Source organism: Arachis hypogaea, chromosome 5 (genome assembly GCF_003086295.3).
Source record: "Arachis hypogaea cultivar Tifrunner chromosome 5, arahy.Tifrunner.gnm2.J5K5, whole genome shotgun sequence".
Taxonomy (NCBI): Eukaryota; Viridiplantae; Streptophyta; class Magnoliopsida; order Fabales; family Fabaceae; genus Arachis; species Arachis hypogaea.
The window spans coordinates 22,890,113-22,904,099 of record NC_092040.1 but is presented as its reverse complement, the minus strand read 5'-3'; the positions used below and the strand labels follow the sequence as shown (position 1 = coordinate 22,904,099).

Here is a 13,987-nt window from a genome sequence, read left to right as displayed (position 1 = left end):
GAACTGAGAGGAGAGGACCGAGGAGTGAGACTGTGAGAGTGAGGCAGCTGCAATGGGGATTAGGGATTGGGGAATGGCCGAATGGGGGGAGGGATTCAATTTAGGGTTTCAGGCTTTCAGCCGTTTAGGTGGGTGGGGAATGGGGATTGGGTCGGGTCGGGTCGGTTGGGGTGGGTTCATGGGTTCTGGGTCTGGGTTCATGGGTGATGGGTTCAGCCCAAAAAAAAAAAACCTTCAGCCCGCTGGGCCAGCCCGCCCCGCCCCGCCAAAGCCCGCCAAAGCCCACGATTTAAACGGTTTGGGTTAGGCGGGCTTTTGTCTTACGGCGGTCCCAAATTTCTAGCCCAGCCCGCCTTTTTTGGCGGGTTACGCGGGCCGGCCCGGCGGATTAAGGCCCATTTGCCACCCCTAGTTGCTTCCAATCCATCACAGCCTCCACCTTAGTTGGATCTATGGCTATTCCCTTCTTACTCACCACATGGCCCAAAAACTTCACCTCACTCTTCCAAAACTCACACTTCGATAGTTTTGCATAGAGTTTCTTCTCTTTTAGAATCTGCAACACGGTCCTCAAGTGTTCCGCATGCTCTTTTTCAGTCTTGGAGTAAATCAGTATGTCATCAATGAAGACAACAACAAATTTATCCAGAAACGGACGGAAAACTCTATTCATGTAATCCATGAACACCGCAGGAGCGTTCGTCAACTCGAAAGACATTACAGTGTACTCGTAATGACCATAACGAGTCCTGAAAGCGGTCTTAGGGATATCCTCATCCCTCACCCTTATCTGGTGATAACCGGATCGCAAATCGATCTTGGAGAAAACTCCAGCTCCTTGTAACTGATCCATGAGATCATCAATTCTCGGCAATGGGTACTTATTCTTTATTGTAACCTTGTTCAGCTGTCTGTAATCCACACAGAGTCGCATACTCCCATCCTTCTTCTTTACCAGTAATACTGGAGCACCCCACGGAGAGACACTTGGTCGTATAAAATTCTTTCCCAACAAATCCTCTAACTGAGACTTTAGCTCGTTCATCTCTAACGGTGACATCCTATAAGGAGCACTTGAGATTGGTCCCGCCCTGGGCACCAATTCAATAGCAAACTCAACCTCTCGGTTAGGTGGAAACTCATCAATATCATCAGGAAATACTTCCGGAAACTCACACACAACTGGAATCTGTTCCAACCTTTGATCATCACCCGAAACACCCGCGGTTAACAACAGGATACCCTGACATTCGGTTCCGGAACAGTTCACCATCATCGAATTCAAGTAATAATTATTCACCACGACCGGCCCTTCCGTATCTCCCGGCATAAAGTACACCGACTTTGTAGAACAATCTAGCAGAACATGGTTCTTAGATAACCAGTCCAATCCCAAGATAAGATCAAGACCAATCATCGGTAAGCAGATTAAATTATGAACAAAATCACGCTGCTTGAACCTAAAGGAAACTTCCGGGCATCCTAGCCTAGTTACCATGGCTTCATGGGTAGCATTGTACACTCTTAGATCATAACCTAAAGTTACAATCTTCAACCCTAACTCATGGGCTTTCTCAAATGGATTGAATGAATGCGATGCTCCCGAATCAAATAAAGCATTTAAAGTTTGACCAGCCATTTCACAATTACCTCGAATAAGTGTCTCGGATCCCTCAGCTCCTACAGCTGAAGTGGTGAACACCCGACCAGGCTGTTGTGCTGTCCCAGCACCTTGTTTCTGCTTCTCAGGACAATTTGCGGCTTTATGCCCCGCCTTTCCAGAAGTGTAGCACAAATCCCATCCGGCCTTGCATGGTGCTCCCGGATGGTGACTTCCACACCTAGTACAAGCTTGATCATCCTGAGGTTGTTTCCCAAACTTCCTCCCTTGGAAATTGTTGTTGTTGTTGGGCCTCCTGAAAGAGCTTCCCCTCTTGAAAGATGGGCCTCTAGGTGCAAAGCTCTTCCTTCGATTCTGTGGGAATGAACCTTTGTGAATCCCTTTCTCAGCGGTTGCCCTCTTCACACACTCTTCAGCAACCCTACACTTGTTTACCAACTCGGAGAAAGTCCTAATCTCCATTGGTCCCACTGAACTGAAAATGTCACTCCGGAGTCCTCCTTCATACTTAACACACTTCCATTCCTCATATTCCACCGGAGTCCCTTGGCACATACGAGAGAACCTGAACAGCTCCTCAAACCTGTCAGTATACTCTGATATGGACATAGTACCCTGCTTCAACTGTAACAATTCAAGTTCCTTAGCCGTCCTAGCAGAAGTCAGAAAGTACTTCTTATAGAACTCCTCTTGGAAGACATTCCAAGTGATATAGTCATCACCGTGCTGCAGAAGACGTCGGATACCTTGCCACCAATGCGACGCTTCACCTGTAAGCATATAGGTAGCAAACTCAACACGCTGCCCTTCAGGCACCACTTGTGCTTGCAGTGCTCGCTCTATAGCCTGAAACCATGTATCAGCCTCAGTCGGACTAGTAGTCCCCTTGAACTTAGGTGGATTAACCTTTAAAAAGTTTGCTAGTGTCATCGGGCCCTGAACTCCATCTCCATCATTACCATGGTTGTTCATCTGTTGACCAAGAGCCTCAGCAGTGGCTTGCATAGCAGCAGCCATGTTCTCCAACGCAGTCATAAAGTTCACCGGGTCATTAGGGTTATTCTCCGGTGCACGAGCATTCGTACGACCTCTCGCACTACCTCTACCGCATCCATGAGGCGCCATCTGGTTCCTATACACACCAAACAATCGATATTAAGTTGATCAGTCTCAATATCGGAAGTCTAGTGCTTCAAAGTCCCAAATGCATGCTCATGAACGTTTATGCCAATTATATCAAGCAGATATACTAATAGCACATAACACACACACACACACAGGGAATGCACAGAAGCATAATCAGTCCATCCCTCAGGCTCTACAGGAACGAACTGCTCTGATACCATAATGTAACACCCTACCATACAGAGTCTTATGCTTAAGTCATAATTCAGAGATGGCAAGGTATTACGACCTCTAAAATAAAAATTTAGTACATATAGTAGTATGAATGATTGATTATAACTAGGAGCCTTTGTAGAAAAAGGGGTAAACAAAAACCATCGCAACTCTAAAGCGCAACACTCCGATCGACAACGTAACGAATAAGGATAAACCAACGCGAGAATTATATATATACAAAGGAGTGTCAAAAATAGGAATATCAAGACTCAAGATCCGGCTGCGAAGATAACCGGTCCGAGCATAGCAATATATACATATGATAAAATAAGGAAACCCCAAAGGAAACCCAAAGGGACACAAATACATAAAACCTATTCTCCAAAATCTCCCATAAGAGGAGTCATCACAGTTTGTATTATTTAATGGAGATAAAAGTATCTAAGCAAAACATATAAACCAAAACATAGTCCCCAAGAACAAGGAATCTTCGCAAATCTAGAAGTCTCCAGCATGCCTCAGCGGGAAACCGTACGTCCTGCATCTGAAAACCACAAAATCTGCATGGGTGAGAACCAGAGGTCCCCAGCATGGTAACAGCTTCTACATATATAATACATAATAATGGAGGAAAGCCAAAGGCAATCCTAGAACTTCCTCCAGATAATATCAAAGCTTATAAACAAGCTAAACCATAAAGGGCATCTGACTAAAGATTTTTCAGTCTAACTAATACTTCCCTTTCCAATTCCTTCAAACCTCCCAACCACCAGCAGGAGTATAGTGTAGCAATCACAGTTATATCAAACAAGGAATACACAAATAGGAACAAGTAAAGCATTTAGACAATTAGCAAGTAATGTACAGTCAAATAGGCAATCTCAAACAATTCATATAGTATGCATATGATGAATGCCTGTCCCTAGTGGCTGATGATATCATCTGTCGGTTATAGAGCCAACCCGACAAGTCCTGGTAGCTAACCATTGGACTGTCCCTCTGTCACGCATCCCCAACTCGAGTTATACTCGTCATAAACTTGATCATAATCATGATCTATATCCATCACCTTCACTGGTGAATATTTACGGGGGCGAGCTCATCCGGGTCTTTCACAGTGCCCGGCCATACTTATGACATAGGGTCAAAAGAGCTTCGAGTCTCAACCTGGAGCACGTGGTGGCTAGCCACTGCTACTACCCAGGGAAACTCGTATCTCCGATAGTGAAAGTGCAAATCACAATTATCAATAATTCAGCATAAACATGCATGAATTCTCATCCATGGATCAACATCCATATCAGCCATCCGGCTCACGGTTAAATCCATAACCAGCCAATATTCATAGCATACACAGCTATTCCGGCTCACGGTTCAATCCAGAACCAGCCAATATTCATAAATAATTACGGCCCTTCGGCCAATGGCATACAAGCACTTCCACCACCATCCTCCACATCTCACATAATCATCAATGATCCTCATTGATCATTCATTTTCCCTTGCTTCACTCGCAAGTTACCACATTCACTAGCCTTTCTTCTCATAGCTAGACATATCATAATGATTTAAGATATAAGTGGTGAGATCGGAGGCTTAGAAGTATGAGATTTGACTTTAAAACTCAAAAATCAACTTTGGGATGAAAACAGGTCCACGCGTACGCGCACTCCACGCGCACGCGTGGATGGCCTCAAAACTCATCGACGCGCAAGCGTCATGCACGCTAACGCGTGGATTAAAAATTTGCCAATCATCGCATACGCGTCAACCACGCGTACGCGTGGGTGTTCTCGTGCCCCAGGCACAACACTGGCACAGTTATGGCATAACTCTCTGGAAAATGGCTGGGCATTGGGTGCAGCACAATCGGCGCGCCCACGCACATCACGCGCACGCGTGGATGGCGCTCTCTGGAAGATCGGCGCATACGCGCCAAGTGCGCCTACGCGCAAGAGGTTATTCTGCTAAAAATTTTCTAAGTTAAAAGCTGCAGAATTCACAGATTTAAACCCCAATCTTCCAACGGACATAACTTCCTCATTTTAAATCATTTTTCACCCGTTCTTCGAATGGCATGGACTTCCCGGATCCAATTTCATTTCTAAACAGATTTGACACAAAACAGAGATCCGTAGTCCAAGTTATGTCCCACCAAAGTATGTCCAAAAACCATATTTTCATACAAAACAACAATATGCCATTTTCAAAACAAGCCATTTTCAACTCTTTTCAAAATCAATCAAAACATGCCAATTTCATCCCTTTTCTTTGAAATCAATCAAAATATATCAAATTCAACATCAAGCCTCCTCAACTCACACATTGACACTTTACCACAAATTACAGAATCACTATCTCATCATTTTAACCCACTTCACCCAAGTGGCTTAAACTCAAACATATTGACATATCATATACTCTTACTCATGCCAATTCTCAACAACACCAATTCCAATAAATCATCATTGTACACAATCAACATCATACTCACCATAAACATGGTTCAACCCACAATTCAACCATAACTAATCATCAAGCATATATCACAACATGCATACTTCTCATACCTCATACCACCAAGGCATCATTAATCATCATTACATATATGACCACATCATATATATCAATAATTCAACAACATCAACCATTCAATGCCTATCTTAGGGCCTCTAGCCTAAGTATTTCCTACCACATTACATATTAGATACGGGAAACCGAAACCATACCTTAGCCGATTTTCCCAAGCTCCACCGGAGCACTTCCAAACCACTTATCCACATGCTCTCAAGGCCTCAAAACCTCTAAGAACAGATTTTTCACCACCAAATCCTTTCCAAGCTTTTCAAAATCACCAATCAAGCTCCAATATCCACACATACACAACCTAAGCCACAACCATCATACCCATACACAACATCTCAAAATCCAAACATCATAAAACAACAAAATACACTAGGGTTGAGAATCTTACCACACCCAAGGTCCAAGGAGACAAGATTAACCTTCTCCTTCAAGAGAGTTGGGTCCTATAACATCAAAGAACCCAAAATCTCAACATTTCACCCATGAAACTCGAAAATAAGGGCTGGAATTTCGAACAGAAACTTGTGGCTTACCTCAAGATTGATTGTATGGGTTTTGTAGAGCTCTCCGCGGTGAACGCGTGGCCACAAACGGAGCGGCAATCGGAGCTCTAGATCAAAAGTTATGGTGGTTTAAAGATCAAGTGAGAGAAAGAAGTTGAGAGAGAGTTCTTCCCTTCCTCTCCACCATTTCAGCGTGTTTGAGTGTGTTCTGAGGAGAGAGAGTGCTGAAAACTAGGGTTTTGGTTTAGTTTAGTTGGGCCAAGGGCCCACTTTGGGTCCGGTTGGCCCGGTTTGGCCCGTTCGGTCCAATCTTGGTCCGATTTCTATAAAATTGGTACCGAAATTCTCGTCTCAATCTCCTCTATCATATTTAGCCACAAAAATCACATTTTGGGCTTTCTAGAATAAATTCTCATTTATGGGTTAATTAACCGTTAATTAACCGGGTTTTACATGGTATTGTCTCTTGAAGAAAATGTTGATGAGTTAAAGGATAGATGCTAGAAGCTGTTCAAAAGATATAAGAGATTAATGTAAGTTCTTTATGGTATTCCTATATTAGATCTACTATTGTGTTAATCAATTATTACCATTGTTATGCAAAAACAGTCTGCCCGAGATTTCAAAGCTACAACTTTATACATGAGTGTTTTTTTTTTGCATATAAAGAAGAAATATGAGCTTTTTCTCCTCTGTTCATGATTGGTTCAATTGAATTTCTATCAATCATATGCAAAAAAATTAAATATTTTATTGCATTTGTGGGAGTATAATTTGTGTTTTATTTTAATAATTCTTTTTGAGCAAATTTCTTATCCTACTCTCAGTTATCCTTGCTCATCTCTTTGTGAATAAATATGCATATATGTAATATGAATATTTTTATTGTACATTTGGTTAATGATGTATCAACTATGTTTAACTATAGTGACATCAATTTTAAGAAAATTTAACTTGGCTTTTGATTTTAAGTTTTTCTGTAGTTTAATTTAGTAAACTGCTAGATCGTTTAGAATAATGACTTGTTGTTTGGTCTTTTAAGTGAAAGGTTACTACTGAATGATTATGGTATCTAAAATACGTGGTTTAGCCCATCAGACTATTTTGTAATTGCAAATTAGAAAGTTGTTAATTTTTTATTTGTATCTCCTCAAAACAGCTTTGGCGGAAGCATATAATGGAAAAATTGGCTTTGTTGATTCGTTAGAAATATTTGGCGGTGGCCTAGATGACCCTGGTAGTGTGTCAATTGGAGGTTGTTAAAAATCATGATTTTACATTTATTATGTCTTAAAGGTTCATGTTCTGTATTCTATATAAGTGCTATATTTTTGTAAGTGTAAGTATTATAGAATCTATTTGCTTTCTCTGTTATCTCTTTTTCAAGACCGGTCATATTTAGATTTGTTATTACATTACATGAGATAGCTACTTTTAAAGAGCTTCTTCGTTTGCAGGTAAGCCAATGAACATAATGCTACACCTTTTCTAGAGATGTCATGTAGAGATCAAAACTTTCCTTATGCTAGGTTTGTTTTATCATGAATGCAACGATTTCAGGTATTTTATTTACTAGCTTAGATCTATTTAGGGGGTTGTGTGTGTGTGTGTGTGTGTGTGTGTGTGTGTGTGTGTATCTTTTAAATATCAAAGCAAAAACTTGCCATATACATTTAATCATAGTAAGTGTGCCAGGATGATAAGTTGGTTTGTAGTAGTGAAGTATCCATTTACTGATGGTATGCAAAGATCTTTTCATGAATGTAGTAGTGGTAAAATGGTTGTTACTTTGTTTTGTGTGAGATGTGTCATGCCAAAAGCAGGCCTCACTTGAAGATATAAAAAAATAAATGAAAATTTCTCTAAAAATTTGGAAAATAAATGAAACTTAAATATTTACATAAAGACAAAATGTTTTAAAGGTTCAAGAAGTGTTTTGTTTGAAAAATAAACTAAAGTAGAGATTTGAGAATTCATTCTTTGTTTAAGTGTATTATCTCAGGATATAATCTCTGTATGCAAACTTGTCGTTCATGTATTATCTCAATAACAATGAATGCTCTGCTTACGGAACACATTATGCTAGTCGCCGTTCTTTGAGTGTTGATCTGAAATATGATGTCCTTGTTGGTGCTTTATATCTAGAGTATTAAGAAGTATGAGAAAGAGGTATGAGTTGACCTATGTTTACTATGTAATTTGACCATGTGAAAAAATTGACTATTGCTACTATTGTGTTCTCTGCTTCCTGTACAACTAAATTATTTTCTTTTATTGGTGTTATCAATTAGTTTTCTTTTTTCAAATATACAAAATTATGGTTTTATCTATTTAGTCCTCTTATATACACATATCTTAAGTTTAATCAATTATGACGTAAAAAAAATAAGTTATAATAAAGAAAAATGGTACAATATATTGTAGTCCATCAATTATTTTTTTAAAATTTAGTGTAGAAGATTGCAACGGGTTGAAAACTGCTGAATTTTTTAAAAAAAACACCTATCAGAATTAGCAAAGGAAATAGCGGCGGTTTAAAACCATTGCTAAATCAACTAACCCTATATATTGATTTTGCGGCGGTTGTGCCAGAGGTTCATAAAAATCACCACAAAATCAAATTGCCATGCCTTAAACTACAATGGTTATAGAACCGCTGGTATGTCATTTTGCGGCAATTTAATCCCCTAGAAAAAACTGCTGGTATTTTCCAATTTCCTAGTAATAAAATACTTATGTCTAGTTTTTAAAGTAGTTTGAAAGTTCCATTATTAGAACGAGTGTACAATGGATATTCTTTCATCAACCCTTCTTAGACTAAGCTTTGACACAAATTGGATCACAATCTAACCTAAGAATATTAGATATAAATATTATTTCCTCAAATCTTGTTAGGTTTACGAAATTACTTAGATTAACTCATCACTAACCTAAGAATTTTAGATACTATTCTTTATACAAGTATTCTCAAGACCAGCAATGACTCGGATTGAATTCCCTACTAATCTAATAACTTTATATATTCGACTGATCTTTTTAAAGAAGACTCGGAATAGATATCCCACCAATCTAGGAACTTTATATATTTTTTCTTAAACCTTCCTAAAACTAAAAATCACTATTGAATTAGTTTACAAAAAAGACATGTAAAGTACAAAGACTTTACACTATTCACACAAGAGTGTTGAGAAATTTGAAAACTTAACAATTCTGTTCAAAAACCTATACTCGTTTCAAGTTAGTTAAAAAATGTTATCATATGAACTTGAACTATCTTCATATTTACAATCTAACCTTAAAACTTTGAATAACCTTATAAGAAAGAAGAGTTACAAAAGAATTATATTAAATATCATACTTTGAACTTATATTAAGCTATTTACTTATAGCAGTTGGAGAGAAATCTGAAAAAGATGGAAATAAATTCATGTGAAATTTACTTAGAAAGTTATGAAAATATGATCCAAATTATATCTTTTATGAACTAAAATATTCTCAAAAGGAATACTTTTTGTGCCGGTCATTGTTCTAAGCCCAATTTAGGAGCTTAGATATAACAAGATATTCAGAAAAGAGATTGAATAAAACTTAAATACAAGATATCATACTCAAATAACGCATGCAAGATATAATCATTAAACTTTAAACTCAATTGTACCATCAAATTATCTTAATGTATTATATGTCGTTCATTTTCATGACAAGATTTTATCCAATGAAAGATGAACAGAAAAGAAAACAGAAAAGGGGATTAAACATTGATAATAATAATAAATTTCATTAAAGTCCTTCATGCACAAAGTCACCAAAGTCTAATGTGGCAGTATGTTGTGTCAAATTCAATTATTATCTAAATTACATTAGATGTATCTCACGATTTTGGACACATGCATAATGTTTATAGCCTAAGGCGCTAGCTTAAGTTGAGAAGAGATCATATTTTTAGAAAATTGTCCATTGTTATGGTGTCACGTATTACATTGCAACATTGATTTGATAACATTGAGAGCATTATTGGAAACAATGAAATATACTAAAATTGTATGAATATGAAAATTGTATTGAATTGATCACATGCATGCATGCATGTTGTTACAATTACAAGAATTTACATTTTACATAATGCAAAGTGTAGTAGTTAATAGACATGGACATGGTATAAGATTGAATTAAAAATAAACTAATTGTCATCATCATGATCTATCTTATATTATCTTTCGTATTATTTCAGTAACTCAAAGTTGTTAGACATATTTTATTAAGAATAGGTGTGGCTTTGTAGGTTGCTTTATATTCTCTCAACTATTATACTAACTAAAAGTGATGAGTTAAACTGCTTTAGATAATTACTTTCTTTCGCAAAAATATGATAAATTATAACCAGATCTTGAAGAACTTTGCATCTTATAAATTTGAAGCCAATAATATCAAAGTTAATTAGGAATTAATTTAATGTGACTTAAATCTTACCATAACATAATTGTATGTTTACTTTACTAATTTGTTAATTACAAATCTTTGCAAGATTTTTTTTTTCTATTTTTTTTACATGCTATTCCCCAACTTTTCCAACTCAATAATATTAACTCGTGAATCTAAACTCTATTTAAAAGTTTGTTACAGACCAAACCAATAGGTTACTATATATACACAATATATTATTCGAATCCCAATCCCTGTTTAATCAAACAAGTGAGGAAATAACACTAAGATTTGTGTTTACTAACTCTATAATCTTCTCTATACAATGACAATTTTTTATATTGGTAGTGTTTGACACAAAACAAGAGGTAGAGAATGTTGATTAAAGCTAATCCAGCAATGAGAAAGTAGTAATAATCAAACCTTCTAAGATTCAAATCATTATTCAACCAATCCCTTCTACTCTTCCCATTCTTACTTCACTTATAACATTCACCATAAAGTGCCAACATAAGTTGACCCTACCATTACAACAAAATGCAAAGAGTTACTAACACTCCTTATTTTTATAGATGACTCACTTATGTAAAATTCAATGTTTCCAACAATAGCAAACACGTCACAAAACCCAGTAACACATACTGAGGCCAGCCACATCGCAGACATAATTAACTATTTTGCTCTTGCTCTTCTCTTCGATTCCACTAAGCTAGTAGTTACCCATGTTAGAACCAAGAATATGTTACCAATTACAATATTTTGAAGACTTGTGAGGCCTTGTTCATTCCTGGTGATTTTTGTTAGAAATTTTTGAACATAGAGGTCGTACCATCATAGAATGGGAGCCATAAAGAAATGGTGAGAAGGGAAACTACGTTGAAGGATAAGGCGAGAATTTTGAAGTTGGGTCCGAGGTGTCCATCCATTTTCAAGGCCTGTGAGACGGGAAAGGTTCCTTGTTGGATTATTGGGATCATGCAAAAGATTCCAGAAGCCCAAATTAGGAGAATTTTGATCAAGCATTTTACTTCTTCAACTTGTTGAATGGTGCATAGACTCCATGACTTTTTATGCAATTTTTGTCATTTTGACTCATTCTCTTGTATCATATCAGTTTTATTCAAACACCTATGCAAATAAAAATAAATGATATGCACAGCTCACTAGTAAGACTTCAATTAAGTAACTAATTATTTTCGCTCAATATTCAATCAATATTATTTAATCATGCTAGGTCTAATCAAAATCTCCCACTAAAAATCAGTTACTATGTATTTGTGTATATATTTTTTCACAAGTATATATTTTCTAATTTTAGTAGTTAATTTTAGTGTACGTCTAGTATTTTTAGCTTAATAATTATCATATATTAGGTTAACATCAAAATCCATCACTAGTACAAAATATTTGTTGAAATACAAAATACACATAAAAAATGATTTAAACAACATATATTTATAAATAAATATATAGTTGATGATTTAGTGACTAATTTTAGATTACAATTAACATTGTTGAATAATTATATAGTTGCTCAACATAAAACTTCATGTAATTAGAAACCAAAAACTTATAGGATAAATCTATACATTTTAAAATAAATTTTAAAAAATTGATTTATACACTTTTAAAATTAAAAGACTTAATACAGAAGATGTCATAAAATATATTTAGAAGATAGATAAAAATATACACTATGTTGTCTAAATAAAATATTAGAAAAAGTATATTTTTGTCCTTATCATTTATGATTTTTTTTATCAAAAATACCTTTTATTTTTAATTTAATTTAATTTTCTCCCGAGCGTTTTCAATTTGTGTCAAAATCACTCCTAAAAGTTTTTAATTTTGTCCCTAAAATTTACATGTAATTAATTAATATTCAGGGGTAATTTTGACACAAATCGAAAACGTTAAGAACGAAATTGAATCTAGTTTAATATTAAAAATATTTTTTTAAAAAATCACAAATGTCAAGGATAAAAATATACTTTACCCTAAAAATTATTTATGAAGTTAGGTTGAGGTACATTACTTAAGTTGCTCGCTTACATTAATCTTTGGTGTTTTATCATCCTTGGATGGAGGATCATAATAGACACCTTCCTCTTCATTTGCAACATCTTGAAGATGATGCTTCTTATAAGATGCAACAAACACTTGTACAATACTAGAAAATGTGCTCCCTTCTCCTGGAATATCAAAGTAAATTCTCCTTCTACAAAGGAATATGATTATTGCACATAACAACAGCACACTTGTTATGTCAAAACCTATGACCCAATTCTTATTTTGAACATAGACTAACAATGTGCAACTAATCAAATTGGCTGTTAATGTTAGCATAACGTCACCCTAATAATTGATTAATCCCCAACAAAAGATAGGTTAATTGAAATCTATGTGTATGTATTCAATATGTTATAATATTAATGCAATAGTTTAAATTCACTTTATATTACTTTAGAAATATCTCACTTCTGTCAAGAGCCAGGTCTTTTCCTATGGTTTATATCACTTGATGAAATTGATTTTGTTATCATGCACATAGTTGTCAAAACTGAATCAGTGATTGAACCAGTCACGCTACTGAGTCACTGGGTCACTAGTTCAATCGGTCAATCACTGGTTCAACTGGTTAACCCAATCACACATAAGTAAAACATATAAAATAACCAAAAACTTAAAAATTAAAATTTAGAAAATATATCTTGAAAAACATTTTTATAAACATTAAGTCTCAAATCCTAAAAATAAGTAATACCAAATTAAACATAAAATTTGTTAGTACTATTACATTAGTATCTCAATTTAACACAATGAAAATAACAACCTATGGATTATATCCAAGGAGTAATTTCAAAGTCTGGATATCTTTTTTCATCTGACAAATCTAGAGCTACATCCTGATTATTTGATTCTGATTTGCATTTTTTACATAATTATTATTAGCTTCATCTTCATCTCGATCATCTTCCAAATTCAATTGATCTAGTATTTTAATAATGTTTCACAAATCATAATCAATAATAAGGCAAAATATTTGGTTAAATCATTACAAAATCATCTCTAACAAAAATATATCCAAATCATCTAAAGCTGATTGAAGAGACATATTTACAAGATCATTCCGTAAAGCATCAACTTCTTTAGGAGTTAAAAATGGTGGTGAATCTTCTATTATCCATTCCGAATGATCCTCAAATGCATCGAGACAAATTGGATCATAACTTTGCTTTCTCATTCAGGTTCTATATTATCAATTAACTTGATTATTCTTATTATGACTAAAAGTTTAAAATAATGCCTTCAAGAAAGAATAATAAAAAGTACCTTTATTGTAGCCTTAAGTTGTAATGAACATAAACAAGATCATTAAGCTTTTGGTGCTCTAACCGATTCTTTTTCTTTGAGTGAATGTGTTAAAAATGCTCCAGTTACGCTGATGAGCAGATATCTCAAACGCTTTTTGGCATTATTTTCATATTGTTTTTAGTATGTTTTGTTTAGTTTT

At 35.6% G+C, this 13,987-nt stretch overlaps 1 protein-coding gene across 1 annotated transcript in view; it reads right to left on the bottom strand.

Moving 5' to 3' along the window:
• Positions 1–13,717, bottom strand: part of LOC140184848 (uncharacterized) — a 56,008-nt gene extending 42,291 nt beyond the window's left edge. The window contains 3 exon segments of the mRNA XM_072238036.1: positions 407–1,189; positions 12,526–12,691; positions 13,533–13,717. Of these exon segments, the coding sequence (XP_072094137.1) occupies positions 407–1,189; positions 12,526–12,691; positions 13,533–13,717 (1,134 nt within the window).
• Positions 13,718–13,987: the final 270 nt, after the last annotated feature.